This window comes from Mytilus californianus, unplaced genomic scaffold (assembly GCF_021869535.1).
Source record: "Mytilus californianus isolate M0D057914Y unplaced genomic scaffold, xbMytCali1.0.p SCAF_11, whole genome shotgun sequence".
NCBI classification, from domain to species: Eukaryota; Metazoa; Mollusca; class Bivalvia; order Mytilida; family Mytilidae; genus Mytilus; species Mytilus californianus.
Window position 1 is genome coordinate 59,896,759 of NW_026262593.1, and position 20,532 is coordinate 59,917,290.

General features: G+C 32.5%; 2 protein-coding genes across 2 annotated transcripts; both read left to right on the plus strand.

Annotated features, from left to right (window-relative positions):
* Window positions 1-893: 893 nt before the first annotated feature.
* On the plus strand, window positions 894-13,058 carry LOC127719259 (uncharacterized). The gene is made up of 13 exons (XM_052225275.1): window positions 894-1,093; window positions 1,627-1,870; window positions 3,864-3,981; window positions 4,560-4,735; window positions 5,236-5,395; window positions 6,012-6,209; window positions 6,952-7,191; window positions 7,840-7,999; window positions 8,615-8,856; window positions 9,102-9,232; window positions 10,189-10,339; window positions 11,540-11,633; window positions 12,659-13,058. Exons 1-13 carry the CDS (start codon window positions 894-896, stop codon window positions 13,056-13,058), a joined length of 2,514 nt encoding a protein of 837 aa, XP_052081235.1.
* Window positions 13,059-14,413: 1,355 nt separating this feature from the next.
* On the plus strand, window positions 14,414-16,276 carry LOC127719260 (uncharacterized). Its single transcript, XM_052225276.1, has 4 exons — window positions 14,414-14,420; window positions 14,793-15,062; window positions 15,237-15,527; window positions 16,074-16,276. Exons 1-4 carry the CDS (start codon window positions 14,414-14,416, stop codon window positions 16,274-16,276), a joined length of 771 nt encoding a protein of 256 aa, XP_052081236.1.
* Window positions 16,277-20,532: the final 4,256 nt, after the last annotated feature.

Consider the following 20,532-nt stretch of genomic DNA (forward strand, 5'->3'; position numbering starts at 1 on the left):
GAGCTAACTCCTGAAAATTACCTGGAACATGGACATACTTATTTCACCACTGTATGGGCATTTAATGGAGCTGTCAATCAGAAAAATGTGTCGGCTATCTCAAATGGAGGTATAAAAAAACATAGATCATAGTCATAGATTTGATAAAAAGATGTATCAAATTTGAATATGGGAATTAAATACTAGTAATACTTAATCATCAAAGATTCCTATTCTTGTTTGCATGTGAGAGTTTATAATATTTATAGAATACTGAAATATGATCTGATGTAAATAATTTTTTTCAAATTTTAAGTAATTTTATTATGTTGCAAGAAAATATAATGGTTCCCCAATTTTAATTTTAATTTTTTTTTTAAAGAATGTAAAGATTTATTTTCATATTTTACTTCAAAATTCTGTTATCTACTGTGGATTTATTTATTTTCGTGGATTGAGGAAAATTTCTTTTTTCGTGGATATTTGATTTCATGGTTTTGCCAAAGTCTGCATACATGCCTACGGTATAGCAAATTTGTACTTCATTAAACTATTTAATTCGTGGTGCACTTATTCCCACGAAATCCATAAAAATTGATATCCCACAAATAATAATGAAGCCACAGTATGTGTTTTTTTTTCATATTGAATATGCATGAAATGTGTAACTCTATGTGAACCAATCAACAGTCAGTCAGGTTTTTATTCAACATGTTAGGTTAGATATAAGCTTGGTGCAAAATACTCTTTTTTATGACTTCAAATTTTTGGACTATTTTAAACAAAATTTGCAACATTGTTTTTTTTAAAGATGTACTCAATGACTACAAGGTAGCTGATCAATTTCTTCAACTGTTAGAAATGAATTGACTTAAAAAAAAAAAAAAAAGGAATAGTAAAAATGAAAGTATAAAATGGCATTGATTTTACACTCCCTTACAGTTACTGTTGATCTGACAAAACCTGTTCCTGGAGATGTTGTTGATGGAAATAACACAGGGTTTGAAGACATCCAGTTCTCTGGTAGTGCAGCTAAAGTAGAGATTCAATGGATGAATTTTTATGATCCAGAATCAAAGATCAGACAATATGATGTTCAAGTTCAGGCAGCAGGGTATGTTATTGAATAGTTTATAGATATTCTTGAAGGTTAAAGTAAAGTACGGTAGAATGTTTACCAGATAGAACAGCTATCAGCTATGAGAAACATGGTGTTTTTATGATGACAAAAGATTTCTATAAGGCCACTCCAATTCAAATACTTGTTCTTTGGACTTTTTTGTACAAAAATTTGAGAGAGCTAGCAAGAAGGGTAGTAGGAGGGAGTGTTATCCTGAATTCTCTCAAAAAATAAAGTATTCTTTCGATCTAAAAAATTAATAATTAATTACAGAGTCCCGATAGGTGTAAATCCTTAATTCCTGCAAAACAAAGTTTGGCTGTTTTTTTTATCTTACAGCTTATTCGTCTTTTTTTCTGTATTACTTTTTAATTTCGAATTCAAGGGACTGAAAAAAGTGGGTTTATCATACTCTCTCCTTTGTATTATAAGTTTGGCTGAAAGAGTGTAAACTGTTTGACTTGATTTTGATCTTAATTTGCATATGTTTATAGTCAATTGATTAATATAATCTACTTTTATTTTAGGAATTTATCAGAAAACTTCCAAGTAGTGAGAGATTTTGTAACATTTTCTAACATGACAGAAAGTGCTAAATGGCTGAATTTTCATTTTGAACATAAAGATAGAGTAAAATTGGTTCTGCAAACTACAAATGGAGCTCTCAACTCAATAGTCAACGAGACAGATGGTTATATAGTAGATCTCACACCTCCAAAGCTTGTATATCTAGAAGATGGTTCTGTTCAGCATGAGGATTTGGAATTTCAGGTGGGTAGATATTAAATTATCAAAGACATTATTAATGTCTTCATATTTTTATGGGGCTGCTGACTTAGGTTGGAGCCATATAGTATAACCCTTATCTGTCATTCCATCATTTCATCATTCTGTCATTCTGTCATTCCGTCATTCCACAACGAACAGTTATATGTCTTTTTTCTTCTAAACTTAACATATTGAGCTGATTTTTAGTATGTGAGTTTATAGCTACTATGATGAGTTACAGATCGAGTTTACATTTGATTCTGCTGCACTGATTTTTGCCTAATCTTAAAGGGTATCGACTTTGAAAATTTCGGGAAAATAATAGTTATACAGACTTTTTTTCTAAACCCCTCTACATATTGAGCTGATTTTAGAATGTGAGTCTACTATAATGAGCTACAGATCGAATTTACCTTTGGGTCCGCTCCACTGATTTTCGTCAAAATAAAGGGCTTTGGACTTTGAAATTATTGTAAAAATAACAGTTAAACGGACTGTTTAGCTCACCTGACCTAAAAGGCCAAGTGAGCTTTTCTCATGACTTGGCGTCCATCGGCGTTGTCTCTGAACTTTTACCAAAATTTTCTCCTATGAAAATACTGGGCCAAATTTACCAAACTTAACCACAATCATCATTGGGGTATCTAGTTTTAAAAATGTGATAGATGACCCCACCTGCCAACCAAGATGACCGACATGGCTAAAAATAGAACATTGGGGTAAAATGCTTTTTAAAAAGTTTTGCCTATTATTTTGAAAACTGCTATAAGTAAAGAAAATCTGACAAAAATGTTCAGAATGCTAAGCTCTACCTATTGTTCATTTATGACAAAACTGTCAGACGACTTCTTATAGGAGTTAGGGAACGACCATTTAGCCTCAATGGGGGGTTATGGTTTTTTCCTAAAAAAATATTCTGATCCCCAACTTGATGAAAAAAAATATTGTGGTCAAGCAGATACCAAAAAAAAATTATTCTGAATCCAGATTTTTACCCATACCTTATAGTGTTAAATTTTGAAAAAAAAAATTTGATTGATAGCGTCGAAAAACTAAATAAAAATGTTCTGTCTCCGACAAAAAACCATAACCCCCCCCCCCCCCCCCCCCCTTGAAGTTAAATGGTTGCTCCCTTAATGCCATTAAATGATGAATTTTACCATTTTTTTAAATTTTTTAAATAAAAAAAACGATCAGCAATACAAGATCTACAAATAAGTCAACATGGCTGATATCTTCAATCAACTCCTAATTAGAGTTATTGTCCTATAGTCCTATAATGATGATTTTTTTTTCCAATTTTTTGCATATTTGCGTCATATCTTAATAACTATATTAGATAGATTGAAACTTTAAATAGCAAAAATGATCAGCAAGACAAGATCTACAAATAAGTCTCATGATTGAAATTTTTAATCGACTCCTTATTGCCCTTTAATGATGATTTTTTTTCTTTTTTGCCTATTAACTTAAAAACTGTAATAGATAGATTGAAACTTTAAAAAGCACAAATTTCCACTAATAAAAATGGCGTCAAGCATTTGTGTCATTCCTACACATCTAGTTTTTGACAGGTTTTAGAAATGAACGCTACAACTCAGATTAATTTGAAATGCCTTAGATCATACAAATACTTCTTAAAATTCAAATTTCAACTTTTAATGATTGGAAATGAAAATGCTTTTAAAATAAATTTCTACCAAATTATCATTTTTTGAACTGGGCACATTTTATAAAAAGATATTTTAAACCTAGGGATATAAGTAATTAATATTGCAATAAAGAAAACTACTATGAATCAAGATTTAAAAAATGTATATTAAATTTCCTTCTAATATATTGCTTATCAGATCTAAAAAAAAAAATCATACACAGGTATTGTAGCAATGTGTAATGGTATTCTATCATTGAAATTCTTTTCGTAAAATTATTTCATATTTAATGTATCAAGTCAATTATTGAAACACAGTTTAGATATGAAATGATGTATTTGTAGTCTGATACCACCAGCCTCTCATCAAATTTCAAGTTTATTGATGAAGAATCTGGATTGGATCATTTTAAAATACAGATTTACCAGAGATACCAGAGCATAAGATCACAAATTGTTCCAGGTAGTATGCAATTGAAATTCCAGATGTTATACAAATAGATTTGAATTTTTATCCACCTTTTAATTATATGACTTTCCCATTACTGTTCATACCCCAAGGGTTGACTGGGTTATAGAAATATGGTCATCCCTAATTGGTCTTCTTCTGTCGGGCAGTAAAACTCTTGCCAAAGTGGGTGCGTGGGATGTGGAAATTGGCAGGCAAGTCCAGTCAGAATGGGGATGATTAATCCAATGCCTCATGTAGAGAAAGTGCCATTAATTCTAGGGTCAAATTAAAATAATATTAAGCAAGCAACATTCAATCAACCAAATTAAAATATTCAACAATCATTTGGTGATATTTTAACATTTTTACTTTGTAATATGCTATTGGAATGTTTATGACAACTACAAAATTCTTTGTAGGTGTTTTTTTTAAATTTGCTCAACTCAAGCATAATAACTTATTGTTAATGTAACACAGCTATTTGTTATGAGCATAATTAAATATATATTTATATTCTGTATTTTTATGTTTATTTTATATTTTTTAAATGTTGAACCTTTTTTGCAAAATATTCATTGATTTTATTTTAGAAACTCGCAATGATTGGATTGAATTGGATGATGGAAATCTGAATGAGTTTATCGACCCCAGTCTGACTCTCCGACAGGGTGCAGTATACAGTATAAGAGTAGGAGCTGTTAATAAAGCAGGTTTTATGGCAGCTTTTGAAACAAATGGTGTAATGGTAGACACAACACCCCCTATTGTAAGTTATTTACCGGCTACATGACGATTTATTAGTCTTTAGAGAGAGGGACGCAAAAAAAGCAGTGTGGGGTTTGAGGCTGCTTAAAGTCCACAGCAAGTCCATTGCATTGCTAAATTTATATTTGGGCTGAATTTAGGGACCCTGCATGATGATTGCTACCACACTGATAATCTGATTTGGTGTGTTGATCTTGTATAAAGCAGAGTATATCATATGATATATTGACAAGGTAGAATGACAAGGCCTTTCATACTTCCTGCTAGAAATCAATCAAACTGGCTGCTGTTTTATTTTGGTTTGAATTTATTTAGCATTTTTCATGTCAGTCCTTTTATAGCTGGCTACACGATTTTTGGTTTGCTCATTATTGAAGGTGACAATGACCTAGCGTTTCTTACATCCACATCATTTGGACTTTAGTGAATAGTTGTCTCATTGGCAATCATACCACATCTCCTTATTCTATATAATACATGGATGCTTGTTTCAATTTATAGATTCACTGGCTTCATGTCAACACATTATCAGATGACGAAGGGCAGACTGTGTACGGCTATGTGTGGCAAGCAGATACAAATGGTATAAAAGCAGCATGGCTTTCATCAGATCATGAGTCTGGTGTTATCAATTACAAAATAGCTGTTGGATCCTCACCAGGTATATGTTAAGTAATATAACAATGTTGGAGGTTATGTAATTGTCACAGCCTTTACAGGTAATCAAAATAATGTTGCGTAGGAATTACTCAAGATAATAAAATGCAATTCACTATTATAGGTGTTTACAGGAGACATTGCATTTTGACCTCTCTAATAGCTTTTTATGGTGCTCCATAATAGCTTTGAGCATTCTTGAATATATTACAAAAAGGGTATTTATGCATACAACTTATGATACAAACATTTTTAAAGAAAATTTGTAGCTAACAAAAAAAAAACACAATTTCCACATTGCAACATGTATCAACCCAATGTGATCTTTTCAAAGTATAAACTGACGCAAATTTAGCTTTCTCATACTAAGTTTGATCAATAACTTTTCTGAAGCAAAATAAACAATTACCTTTAAACAATAATTCAAAAAGGTAATACAATTTTCTATAACAACTTGAACTGAAATTATGTAACCCATCATACACACCAATAAAATGAACAAAGGTTCATGAATATTTTGACCTCTTCCTTAAACATATGGACAATGTAGAAGAATCTTTAGAAATAATTTTCAGTTACCTTCATAGCAATTTTATGGATACTTTTCTTTACATTCTAAGGTGGAACTGAGGTTAAGTCATGGACAGATATTGGACTAAAGACAGATAAATATATAGATGGATTATCCCTGGATATTACTGATATTGATACCAAGACCCCAGTGTACTATGTTAGTTTAATAGCATTAAATGGAGCTGGCCTGGAAAGTTCACCTGTGATTTCAACACCAATAGTGGTGGTGGAAGCTGACAAAGCAGGTAAATATGTAGATGGAATATCCCTGGTATCAATGTCACCAAGTCCCTAGTTTTCTATGTGAGTTTGATAGCAGTAAATGGAGCAGGTCTTGCAAGTTCCTGTGGCGTCAACACCATTAGTGGTGATGGAAGCTGGCAAAGCAGGTAAATATATAGATGGTTTATGCCTATAAATGTTACTGACATTAATCCCAAGACCCAACCATATTATGTAAGTTAAATGGCAGGCCTTGGAAGTTCCCCTGTGGTGTCAACACCAATAACGGTGATGGAAGCTGACAAAGCAGATAAATATATAGATGGATTATCCGTGGATATCACTGACACTGATACCAAGACCCCAGCTGACAAAACAGGTGATTTTAATGAGGTTCATGTTCAAATAAATATAAATGCGTCATACAAAATTGGTTCTGCATATATATGTTTTCGACTATCTTTTGTCAATGGGATATTCTAGATTTATTTCACACTCTTGAGTCTCTAAAACATAAAGGCAAACTTTACATAAGATGAGAAATAGCAGTAAAAACTAAGGTGAAAAGGGGTAAGGGGTGTATTTTTTCACATTTAGAAAAATATTTCAATTGAATGTGTTAATTATTTAGATATAATTATTGATGGTACAGATGGAGCAGACCATGATCCTCTATCTGACATTGGTGTTGACATTGATTACCTATCTGACATTTCTACAGTCAGTGTACAGTTTACAGGGTTTTACCTTTACTGTGTTTTGTAGGTATAGTTATTGATGGTACAGATGGAACTGACCATGATCCTGTATCTGACATTGGTGTTGACATCGATTACCAATCTGACATTTCTACTCTAAGTGTACAGTTTACAGGATTTGAGAGTCATCTCCATGGTGTTATGGCCTATGAATGGGCTGTAGGAACAAGTCCAGGTGGACAAGATGTCACCACATTTTCAGCTGATGGAATTTTACATGTAGAAGAGCAAAATATTGCTGGAGATGGTAATTAAGATACATATCAGTATTTTTTTGACACGATTAACATACAACTTTGATTGCCTCATTGCAACATAATTGTTTTTAGTTGAGGAGGTGTGACTTTCATTCTTCTTAGCTGTATCAAAACATAGACTTTTAAACATCAGTAGCTTCTGTTAATCAGCTCAGTAAACAACACCAAGAATTACTGCAAAGGAAATAAGACCTTTCCCCAGAATCAGTTGGTGTTTACCAGGCTATTTAAATGTTTGCAAAGTGACATGTCTCGTGGAATAAACACATGAGAGTTGTTGCAAGGTTTTATTTTAAAGTGTTGAGAGCAGTGTTCACCGTACACAAAGCATGATTTAATGTCCCTATTCTGTCTGGCTGATCATTTATACATCCTGCATAGCCAAAAGGATACCCCACCTAATCAAGGTTTTACTGCTCTACAGGTAAAGTCCAGTTATTACCATATTACTTTACCTCAGTCAACCTTTTGGTTGATTTTGGAATTATGCTAGGAAGTGCACTAGATACAGGTGAGCGACATAGGCTCTTAAGAGCCTCTAGTTTAATATGCAGTTCATTTTTAGCACACAAACACATGAATATCAAAATATAGGCTTTGGAAAAATGTATTTATTTCAATTTTGCTATATTTTTTAGGCCTAACAAGCTCTGGATATGCACAGGTAAATGTTCAGCTGGAGCCTGGAAATACATATTATTCTACCATTAGGGGTGTTACTAACGCTGGAAATATTATTGAGTCTGTATCAGATGGAATAACTGTAGACTTATTACCACCAGACATTGTTTTGGATAGGTAATTATTGTAAACTTTTTATTTATTCTTTGCATGTTAAAACTATTTTTTAATGTTTTTTTTTACCTGTCCTTCATCAGTCTGTCCATCATGACTTTGTTGTCACCTGTGAGTATAGCTACTTCATTTTGTGTCAGATCTTCCTTTGATAGAAGATTTCCATTCATCAAAACCTCAAAAGAGTTTGATAATCAGAACAATCTGAAATAAGTGGAATATTTTTACCAGGGTTTCCAGGGGAGTTTAAAAAAATATCTCATTAATTCTTTTTGCCAGGACAGGGCCTTCATTTTTATATCAAATCTTCAACAAAGTCTTTTATAAGGATAATGATCATAAAAGTCTGGAATTTATTGACAATTTTTATTCAGGGATTATAGATATCCCATATTTTAAAATTCTTGTTCATGTATAGTCACTATTTCTATTTTTTTTAGAATATTTCTATTTTACTTTCTGAGTCTAATTATTTATATGTACTTTATCCATATTTCATTGATGGGTTGATGCCCATGAGTCAGCAACTAAAAAACCAAAATTAAACAAAATAGACATCTGAGGCCCTGTAGATACACTGGTATCTCATATACCAGTAACTCTTTTCTTATTACACAGACTTTCTGATGAAAGTGCAGACAATGGTGGAATTGGTTCAAGTTTGTCAATGTATAAAAGTTCAACTGATTCCCTGTCTGCCATGTGGCACTACAATGATACAGACAGTGGTATAACAAGAGCCTGGTATTCTGTTGGGACATATCCATATGCTGAGGATATATCACCTAGATCTGAAGTGAATATATCCTCTACACAAAGTAGTCACATGGAAGTTGGTACTGTAACACCTGATATTACAGGTATATATAGTTTTGTTAAAATCAGTTTAATAGGAAGTATGAGTTGGTTGAATTATTATTCATCGGTATTGATTTATATTATCAAAGAACCTGAAGTGAGGTAAAGAAGCAGTTTCACTGTAGATAATTTACACATACCTGTACATTTGCTGTTCTCATATTTTACATGTACATAAAACAGTACATCTAGTGTGCATGTCCATTTTACATTAGTTGTATTCATGCTGGAACTTTTTTCATTGTAGGCAAACCAAATATAATCAGTATCTGGGCAGAAGATAAAGCTGGTATGATTGGTAGGACTACATTTGGTTCAATTATCATTGATACCAGTAAACCAGGAACAGGATATGTAACTTGTCCAGAATACATAGGGGTAAATAATGTACAAAGTTGTATGATTAGATAAGAAGTATTTCACAACTGATAATCATAAAAAAGGCTTCCTTCACATTCCTATAGAATGTGGGTTTTGATTTAGCCCTAGCCACTTAATAGTCTTACCTTAGTATCTCATTCTGTCCTTCCTTTATTTTTGTCATTCTGTAATCAAAGAGTTGACAGGACTTTTCATGCACCCGCCATAGGCAACGGGGGCATTAAGTGTTAGCCTTATCCATCTGTCCTGCCGTACGTCTTTCCATCCTCTGTCCCTCCCATTTTTGTTTCTACACTTTAACTTTAGTTTGCCTCATGAAAATTTTATGAAACTTGTACACAATGCGAAGAATAAAAACTCACAGACAGAGTTTGAATTTGGACAATGAGTCACTTATCGTTCTAGAGTTATGCCCCTTTTAAACTTGGAAAATTGCTAATGTTTAGTTTCAGCATTTTTACTGAAGTTTTTCTTATCCAAATTTTATGAAACCCATACACAATGCTAAAAACCACAACACGCAGACAGAATTTGGTTTTTTTTTGTACATATTCATTGATGACTTACATATTGGGTTTGCATTTCCCTCTGGTTAACAGTTTTTGGCCCTTTGACTTTCCTGAAAATTGTACACTTGTCTTGACTTTTTTGTAATCCCTGTAGATCTGGAGCTAACTTTTGGTACATTCGTATATGATGATGACATACAGGATGAGTTTGTTTCATTGATGTGATACTTCGGCTGCAGGCAGGTATATTCTTGTTGTAACCACCTATCTAGTTTTGCTTATCATTGGAGACATTCCAACAACTATAAATTGAACACCGATATAGGCGCTGTTCATTTGATATAGTGATTGTTTCTAATGGTATTTTTGCCAAATGGATATCTAACTCAAATCTTTTCTTTTTCTATTTATAGAAAATATTATATTCACTTCTTGACTTTTCAGGTGGAAACCCCAATACTGTGTTCATGGTCAGGATTTTTAGATGAAGAGAGCCCTATCCAGAAGTTTACCATTTCACTAGGATCAGAACAAGGATCCTCAGATATATTTGAAGAACATGTCAGTGGATTTGTTTCTTTTTATAATATGAAAGGTAATATATTGGGTTTTTTTTCAAATCTTTAGTTTTTTTGCATTTAACATTTACAGACAGTCTGGGATTAATTTTGTTTGACACATGATAAAATTTGTAAAGCTTCATGGATTGTTATTAAACTTAGACAGAAGCTAATCTTCAAGATCAAGAAATAGCCTCTGAAAAAAGCTTGATTTTTAAAAAAGAAATTCTGTATATTACTGATAAATGGACTTACTTTTTGAAGTCAACATTACAGTTTTACACTGACAGCAGCAATCACATGTGAAACACAGGGTTCTCGTGAACCTTTTACAAATTTTTTAATGAATATTTAACACTTTCACAGTATGTCATGGTATTTTTTCTTGCTTAGGAGTGAATCATCTTTTAAACCATGGCAAATCCTACTTTGCCACAGTAACAGCAATCAATTCAGTGGATATGGAAACATATGCATTCTCTGGACCCATCTCCATTGATACAACACCACCTACACATGGGAAAGTGGTGGACCTACATACAGTTTATAGAATCAATGTAAAAGACAACAGCGAAACAGTGGCAATGAATGCTAAAATCTGCACTACAGATGAAGGTTGTTATTTCTTTCAATTCCTTTAGGGAAAATTTTGTTTTTCAATGAGAAAAATAATGGTACAGTTGATTTCACTTGAGCTCACTTCAAATAAGTTTAATCATTTTGAAAAGTCATCATTAAGGAACTAGAGAAGTTAAACAGATTTAGCTACTTTATTAAATCACTCCTACAAAGTTTTTCATAATCCAAAGACCAATTTTTGAAAAAGTTATTAATATTTAATATTTGAATTTAAGTACCTTTTGCAAAATGTCAAAATGAGTTAACTCATTTTGCAGGTTTGTATGTAACAGTCAAATAGATTTGACAGAGAACATATTGTTCAATCATTATTCAATTTTGAATAAAAGGAGATGAGGGGTAAACAATGAGACAGCAACCCAGCAACAAAAATAACCAATAAAACATTTAGAGTTCAACTTTATACAGTCTTCAACAGTAGACAGGTGTCTATAGACTATTTCAATGTAGCTAAAATGTCCAGAGTCTATAAATACAGGATTTTTAATTTAAATTTTTTTAAATTGAAAACCTTTCATACCGTACTTCTATAACAAAGATACGGACTTTAATTGGAATTCTATTTTCCTAACAGATATAAATGTTCTGTTTTACAGAATGTGATGCCTTAGATGCCGTCTGCTCAGAGTCCCTTACTTCTGTATCAGCAACATGGCAGCTGTTTACTGATGATGAATCTGAAATTGTTGGGTTGGTATAAGAATAAATACTGTAGAAAATACATAAGTAAGTTCCGTTGAAGTTAATTGTACTTATGTTCTGGAATCTCTGCCTTGGTGGTTGTGCTAAAATGGAAATGACTTTTCCACCCTTCACAGAGATGCTTATATAATTATCTGTTTATTTTGCTACTAAAGTCTTGAACCAAAAGAATAAAGAAATTAAAGTTGAAATCTTAGCCATTTCTATTGACATTCAGTGTAATTAAACAGATATATCATGTCCATGAGGGGTGTTTGCAAAGATACCAAACTTTCAAAGAAATTTTTACTTGTATTCCTGCGAACAATATATCTGAATATCTTAATGTTTATTCAAATTACATTCCAATAGGATTAAGTATGTTTTCTTTTACCTGCATTAATTAACTAATATCAATACTGTATCTCACTCAGATAAATTTGATAAAGATAAAAATGTCAAGTCCTTTGAATAGAAATAAGAAGATGTGGTATGAGTGCCAATGAGACAACTCTCCATCCAAGTCACAATGTGTAAAAAGTAAACAATTATAGGTCAAAATACGGCCATAGTTTGATATGGTGATATAGCTCTGATTCAGATAGATTTTTATGCCCCACTGTTGGCAACAGGGCGTTAAGAGTTACCCTTGACTGTCCGTCCATCCTTCTTCATACACAATGCAAAGAACCAAAAAGAGCAGACAGAATTCGAATTTTGTCAGTGAGTCACTTAGAGCTATGCCCCTTTTCAATTTTTCAGTTTCTGCAATCTAACTTAAGTTTGTCTCATCCCAATTTTATGAAACTCATACACAATGCTAAGAACCACAACACGCAGACAGAGTTCAAATTTGGGCAGCGAGTCATTTACCGTTCTAGAGTTATGCCCCTTTTTTACTTGAAAATTTGCAAAGCTTGAGCGGTCCTGTTCTCCGACACATTCTTATTTTATTTTTAACAGATTGCAGAACACTGACATGTACTAGTTCCAGTTGTATAAATATATATTATTTGACAATAACAATATAACAGGTACCAGATAGCAGTAGGAACAACACCGGGTGGGGGACAGATTACGTCTTTCTTTGATATACCTGAGGATGCTAGACATTATACAGTACCTTATATAACTATTATTTTACAATATAACAGGTACCAGATAGCTGTAGGAACAACACCAGGTGGGGGACAGATTACGTCTTTCTTTGATATTCCTGAGGATGCTAGACATTATACAGTACCTTATATAACTATTATTTTACAATATAACAGGTACCAGATAGCAGTAGGAACAACACCAGGTGGGGGACAGATAAGAGCTTTCTTTGATATTCCTGAGGATGCTAGACATTATACAGTATCTGGGCTGAACCTGATGGGATATAGAAAGGTTACTAGGATATTTTGTTTCATTTTTTACATAAAAATGTAAAACTGTAGTTTATTATTGTATGGTCTTACAAATAATATTTTCTAATAAAGAAAATAAATCATTGCATTTAAATGTAAGGATATATAGAAATTTCCATGTCACTGTCCATCTAACTGTCTGTTTGGATGAAATGCTTTGTCCTGTGTCAAGTTCCTTTTAAACTTTGTAATATAACAAATCATGAAAGGCATGAAGGCATTACCAAAAGCAAAGGTTTTATTCTGCTTAGTTTGTAATACTCCACGAAGAAAAGTCAGGGGCTTATGGGTAATCACTTTGTTCATCTGTCTTTCCTTCAATGTGTTAAAAACAAATGGTTTGTAGATGGAAACTTTAATATTCCTTGCTTGATTGGAATGGAATTTATTATGATTGAAAATATAGGGAAGGGGAAAGAATCCTATTGATTTTGAGATCAAAGCTAAGGTCAAGGTCACTCTTGCTAAAAATTGAGTTCTGGTTAATTGAAGTAGTAATGTTTGATCACCTTTTTCCAAACACATCTTGTCAATATAACTTATTAGTTGATGAATTGTCCATTCAGAAAGGTGTGTTATGGTTGATTTCTGTTCAACCATCTAACTGTACCTTTTCGAGTATGTAAGCCTCATACATTTGTTTATACAATTACTGTATATATTATAGGTTTATGTATCTATCAGAGGAACAAATGGAGCTGGAGTTTCAAGTGTAGCTACTTCAAATGGAGTTTATATATCCTACCTAAGTCAAGGCCTTCAGCCATTGTCACATATTGCAATCAGTGATGTACTGGAAAACTCTGATGTTGATGTGTAAGAAATTAATTTAAACTTGTTCTGTTGTAATTACCACGAGAAGCATTCATGCTACCTCAGTATGTATTGTAAGCATTCTGGCTAATTTACTTCTTTTCAAACTTTAATAGGATTTTAAGCATAAATTTCCTTTCAATTATATATATAAAGCTTCAATATAAAATCATGTTCATAATTATAACCATGTTGCATTAAACTTGTCCATCTGCTGTCGGTTTGTCCAACAGTTGTTTAATCACACTTTTCAGTAGTACCTGTGAATAGAATAACTTCATAAATGGTTAGCAGCTTGATAATGACAAGTTGAAATGTGAGAGCACTTTTCAGATTTGTCAGAAACCTTTTTCCAGTCTGCCAATACTTTGGATTGTTCAATATGTTTTTGTCCAACCAACTTTTCATTACTATTCACTATATAGAAATTATTACAGAGATTTCCAGAAGAGTTTTGACACACTAAGAGCATCATGGGATTTGTCAGGTGACCCTTGCCCATCAGTGAGAAATGAATGGCAGATACAGAGGCTAGATGGAAAAGTTATCTCAGAATGGCTAGACATGCACGGTAATTATACATTTACAATTATTTCATGTTATTTAATGTATTATCATTTATTGAGGTGCTTTGTTGTCATGGTTTTCTGTTAACAACAAATTAAAATGTGTATATTTTTAATGAACAAAAAAAAATACTCAGTTTCTACAATGTTTACATTAATGAATAGAAAACTGTTGAATGTAATGTAACAACACTTGCAACAATTGGCATGTATGCTCATGAGATTGGAAGGACATATGAAGAGGAGAATGTTTTCTCACTACAAGTCAGATAGTAACCTCTTTAATTTTTTTAATCTTGGTACAACCATTTAATGGTATTAGTTGTATGTTTTATCTGCAACTAGAAAAATAAATATTCAGAAATGTTTTCTTTCAGTTTCAGAAAATGGAATGCTTGATGGACTCCATTTGAATGACAGAGAACTGTATTATTCCTTGTTGAGAGTAACAAATGCTTTGAATTATACCTACATTATTAGAAGTAATGGAGTAACTATAGAAGAAGATCCTCTGCTTCCAGGCAAAGTGTTTGATGGATATATAACTGGATTTGACTTGAATATACTTCCTTCTCAACGTAAGGTCACTGCAAACTGGGATGGTTTTGGTCTGCCAGCATCTGCCTCATTTCAGGTAGATGTTGAAGGTAGGTTTCATTTATATTGAATTTTGAATGAAATGTCTTCCTAAAAAAGATCACAACAATGAAATCTCACAATTTCAAAATCTTAAGGTATATCTAAGTAAGGCACTCATTTGTATTGAAAGTGTTCATTAGTTAGAGTCAGTGATACAGTTTTCATTACAATATTTATTTTAGGAAATCCAGGATATCAGGTAGATGACTCAAAAACTGAGGAACAACGTAAAACACAACAGGTATTATTTTATGAAGTAGCTGTTGGAACAGACAGAAGATTTCCTAAAACCAGGGATAATGTTGTACCATTTACAAATATTGCTGGGAACAAATCTGTCACATTCTATGATCTTAACCTAGAGTCAGGATTAGCAAAGTATTACTTTACTGTCAGAGCCTATAGTGTATCTTATTCTGTTGCCACGGTGACATCTAATGGTTTCCATGTTGGATATGATGGTGGTGTTGAAGGTAAGTTCTTTGTTGCAATCTATTTCCCTTACTTAGTTTCAAGTGGTTGTCTATTGTCTCCCTGCTTTTAAACTTTTTCTAGTAATCTCATTTTCAAGCATTTGGCAAAGTAGATTTTAACTCTGCTGCATCTGTCTTAAGAGTATCTTGAAATTAAAATTTATTTGATGATTGTTCTGGGAGACTATTCTTTGCTGTTGAAATTATTAATCAAACTTGGCAGAAAAAATCTGATGGGTAATTTTAAGATGGCAAAAATTTTCAGCACTTTAGGCAAGATGGATGTTAAGAATTGGTTTTCTTTCAACTTAAAATTTGGAGAACTTGCTTAAAATTTGATATATCAACCGCAATATAACTTATATGTAGAAAAACTTTTGAAAAAAAATCTTTCAAAGTTTTCTTTTCCAAAATCACTAAATCTAAATGTTTGCACAGGGTAGTTAGTCTAAACTTAGAACATATTAGCTTAAGACTAATAAAGTTTTGAAAACAATGAATATAGCATTTTAAAACTTTATCCTGATATATTAATTACTTTTGTAGGTGGATCTATTATCATGGGAGACTATATCAATACAGATACTTATGTAGATATACAATTTGAAGGTTTTACATCTAAGTTGGATATAATGATGTATTATATAGGACTGTCCAATCACACACAAGTTGTTGGAACTGACTGTAAACAATATGTAAGTATTATTTTGTTAGTTCGATGTTTAATATATAGCATTGCTATATATTGATAGACCTATACATATAGACACATACTTTTGCTATTGTTTTAAATCCAAGAAATAACCAAATCATTAAAATGTTCGCTTTTGTTATATTTTAGATTAAAGGTCGTGAAGGAAAGCAAGCTGTGGAAAAAGCATTTAATGTAGCACCATTGATCAACATTAACTTAAACACATTCTTTACTCTGACATCGCTTCGGTTACAGTCAGGAGGAACATACTATTCCTGGGTTATAGGTAAAAACTGGTATTGTGGATTGTGTATTGACTATTGACTATTGTGCATTCTGAACGCTTAACTGTTGTGAATAAATATCCTTGTCTTGAATATGTATGAAATATCTGTCACTGGACATAAAGCAAACAACAATACATCAGTTTATCTTAAAATTCCCCTATTTACAGAATTATATTCACTTTTGATTAAACATGCAATCAAAAAGTGTCACAAAGATAAATGTCAGTTTTGCTAAGAAAAGTAGACAGGAAAGTCACATATGATTGAGTGTTACATTTCAGACAAGGCAAAATATTTCATTGTTTACATACACTTAAAAAGACATCCAAGTCATACTTATCTGATTTGATCTTTTTTCTATTTATATTACAGCTGCAGATGAATCAGGAGATTGCGGAATGATTCACCACAAATTCACAGTTGATACAACACCTCCAATGTATGGTGCTATGACTGCGGGTCCATTTTATAACATGGTATATTTTTTTAAATAGGTTTTTTTTATCATTTTGCGTCATACTTTTGTCCTCTGTTAGCTTTTACAAAAATTTTCTCCTCTGAAAAAATTGGGACCAAACTTGGCCCCAATCATCTTTGACCCTGCCTGCCAATCAACTTGGCCGACATGGCTAAAAATAGAACATAGGGGTAAAATGCAAGTTTTGTCTGTTATCTTGATCTTGAAAACTATGAAATGATAAAATCTGAGAGGGGCAAAAATGTTGAGAATTTGGAGATCTACCTACTGTCCATTTACATCAAAACTGTCAGACGACTTCTTATAGGAGTTATTGCCCTTAAATGATGAGTTTTTACCTTTTTAGCTCACCTGGCCCAAAGTGAGCTTTTCTAATCACTCAGAGTCCGTCGTCCCTGGGCGTCTGTCGTCCTCTGTTAACTTTTACAAAAATCTTCTCCTGAAACTACTGGACATGGCCACAATCATCATTGGGGTAACTAGTACCAAGATGGCCGACGGCTTTAAATAGAACATAGGGGTAAAATGGAAGTTTTGTCTATTATTTTGAAAACCGTTATAAATAGAGAAAAATCTGACAAGAGCAAAAACGTTCAAAATGTTGAGCTTTACCAATTGTACATATAAGTCAAAACTGTCAGACTACTCCTTATAGGAGTTATTGCCCTTAAATGACAAATTTTACCTTCTTTTTTTTCATTTTTGCCTATTATCTTAATAAAAACTATAATAGATAGAGAGAAACTTTAAACTGCAAAAATGATCAGCACTACAAGTTCCACATTTAAGTCTCATGGTCGAAATCGTCAGTGGACTCCTTATTAGAGTTATTGCCCTTTGATGATGATTTTTATCAATTTTTTTTGCGTTTTTGCCTTATATCTTAAAAATTATAATAGATAGATAGAAACTTAGATAAGCAAGGATGTTGTCCAACTACTCCTTATTGTAGTTATTGCCCTGTAATGACGATTTTTACCATTTTTGGGGCGTTTTGCCTTATATGATGAAAATTATAATAGATAAATAGACAATTTGAATCACAAAAATGATCAGCAAGGCAAGATCTACTAACAAGTCAAATTTTGCTGATATAGTTTGTAGACTGTCACTCTTTATAGGAGTTATTGCCCTTAAATGAGGATTTTTTTTTTACCCTCTTTTGTGTTTTGAGCAAAAACTAAAGAATATAGAGAGAAACTAAACACACTAAATGATCAGCAATACAAGATCAACAAAACAGAGATTTTTGTCATGAATTCTATTCTTGTCTACAATGTCCTTTGTTAAATATGCACATAGAGCAAGGTGAGCGACACAGGCTCTTTAGAGCCTCTAGTTTTATGTTTTGGGCAAAAACTGAAGAAGATAGAGAGAAACTGCAAATAGAAAAAATAATCTGCATAAAAGAGACTTTTGTCATGAATTATATCCTAGTACAAATTGTTGGAGGATGTCAATCATTGAAGATGCACATAGATCTAGGTGAGCAACACTTTTTAGAGCCTCAGTTTTCTAATTTCTAAGAATCTGTCTAACACAAAACTGATTGAATAACTATATTGCTAATGACATGGCTAATTAGAACTGAAAAATTGGAAGAATGAATTAACTCTTTTTTTTATAGCACTTGGCCTACACTTCTGACAATACAACTGTCAGAGTTCAATGGACAAACTATAGTGATCCAGAATCTGAGATATCAACATATGAAGTTTCACTGTGGAGGAACACATCATGTTATTCTGATGGAGAGGAAGAACTGTTGGTAGATTGGATAGAATTAACAAACAACTACACAGAATACAGCTTTGTCAATTTGAATCTTACAGTATGTTATAACAATTCACCATATACAATGTATACATAAAAGGAAAAATAGAAGTTTCAATGAAAAAGCAATTTTAAAAGGAAACCATCCAAAAAGTAAAATAATTTCCTTACCTTTTGTTTTTAAAAGCAACGTAAGAGAAAAAGTTTAGAACAAGGTATCTGCCAACAGTCATACACTAGTAGAAAATGTTCTCTTCTGGACTGCCTAACTTGATTCATCTAAAGCCGGAAAGGTACACAGAATGAATAAACATCATGTGTGTTACTGTAAATTCAGAAATTATTGTTTTTGGTTACTGTGGATTCATTTTTCTTTGTTGGATACCAATTTTCATGGATTTCGTGGGTACAGGTCAACCACAAATTTAAATGTTCAACAAATTATAAATTTTCCATTGGCTTGTATGCAGACATTGGCAAAACCACGAAATTAAATATCTGCGAAAGTGTAAGTTTTCCTCAATCCACTAAAATTGGTACCCTCGAAAATAAATGAATCCACTTTATTGCAAAATAAAAATTTGCATTTTAAATTTTGATAACATTATTTGTATGCAGCATTTCCTGAAAAGGCAATGGTTAATCTCATGTTTGTGTTGATTGTCCAACAATCGCATTAAGTACCAATCTGCCTAAGTATCAGGCAGTGGTGAAAACATGGCAAACAAAAACCCGCTCAGCTTTACATTAATTTAAGTTCAGAATGTATAATGGTGCATGAAAATGACATTCATTTCCTTTCCCTGTTCTGGTAATTCAAGATATAATTTGGTTGAAATGCACTAGAAATTAACAATTAAGGGGAGATAACACCATAATTTGCTATCATTCTAACCAAAATTTATCTAGATATTTCTCGAATTACCAGACATGCAGAAACGAAAAACCTACCATTTCTAACTCAGGATGAAGGTATCTTCAAAATAGGGTGGTTAGGTCGGTGGTTTTTTTTCGGCCATGTTTTGAATTTTTTCTAATTTGCCTGATTCTTACAAAGACTGGCACTTAATAGATGCTTGCAAGAATTTCTCAATGTACAGTATACTAGGTAAGCCAATAGATAGCAAGCTCCTTTCAGCATCTAGTTTTGTATTTCAACAACAGTTGTATCTCCATTTTTGGCTAAAAAGACACATACAGTTTCACATTTTTTCACAAATTAGAAATATTCTTTTAGAAATTTTTTTAACAAGTCAATAAATACTGCATGTTAAATTTGTTATTTTCTTTTACGCTGTTACTTAAACCACCTGCAGTTATTGAAGTTGATCAAACAAATTCTATTTGAATTATTTGCCGGTAAAAAGACAAAATAATTGGTTCATTCACTGAGTTTAAGATCACTATTTTAAAACTGTTTGGTCACATGTATTTGTAATTCTTGCTTTCATTTTCAGATGAATATACCATATACTGTTAGGTTTAAGGTTATGAATGGTGCAGGTCTGGACATCCTACAAAAATCTTCACCAGTTCTATATGACCCATCAAAACCAACTGCTGGGACCTTGCAGGATGGACCTGACTTTTCAACACCACAAGTTTGGTTTAGTTCAACTATGACAATAACAGGTGAAGACTTTTCTTTCATGTAGCTAGCTATATATATATATAGAGTGACATACACTATGTTGAAAAATACCGTTGAAAATTTATTTATCTGATCTGGTATTGCAAAGAATGTTTCATTCACCACTCTTTTTAGGGTAAAAT

Excerpts from the sequence above, each read along its gene's own strand:
- LOC127719259 (XM_052225275.1), top strand. The coding sequence starts at position 894 with ATGGCATTGATTTTACACTCCCTTACAGTTACTGTTGATCTGACAAAA. Across the intron at positions 8,000-8,614 it reads CCAGACATTGTTTTGGATAG|ACTTTCTGATGAAAGTGCAG; the intron begins GTAATTATTGTA and ends CTTATTACACAG. Across the intron at positions 10,340-11,539 it reads TTCTTTTTATAATATGAAAG|AATGTGATGCCTTAGATGCC; the intron begins GTAATATATTGG and ends TCTGTTTTACAG.
- LOC127719260 (XM_052225276.1), top strand. Across the intron at positions 15,063-15,236 it reads ATTTCAGGTAGATGTTGAAG|GAAATCCAGGATATCAGGTA; the intron begins GTAGGTTTCATT and ends TATTTATTTTAG. Across the intron at positions 15,528-16,073 it reads ATATGATGGTGGTGTTGAAG|GTGGATCTATTATCATGGGA; the intron begins GTAAGTTCTTTG and ends TTACTTTTGTAG.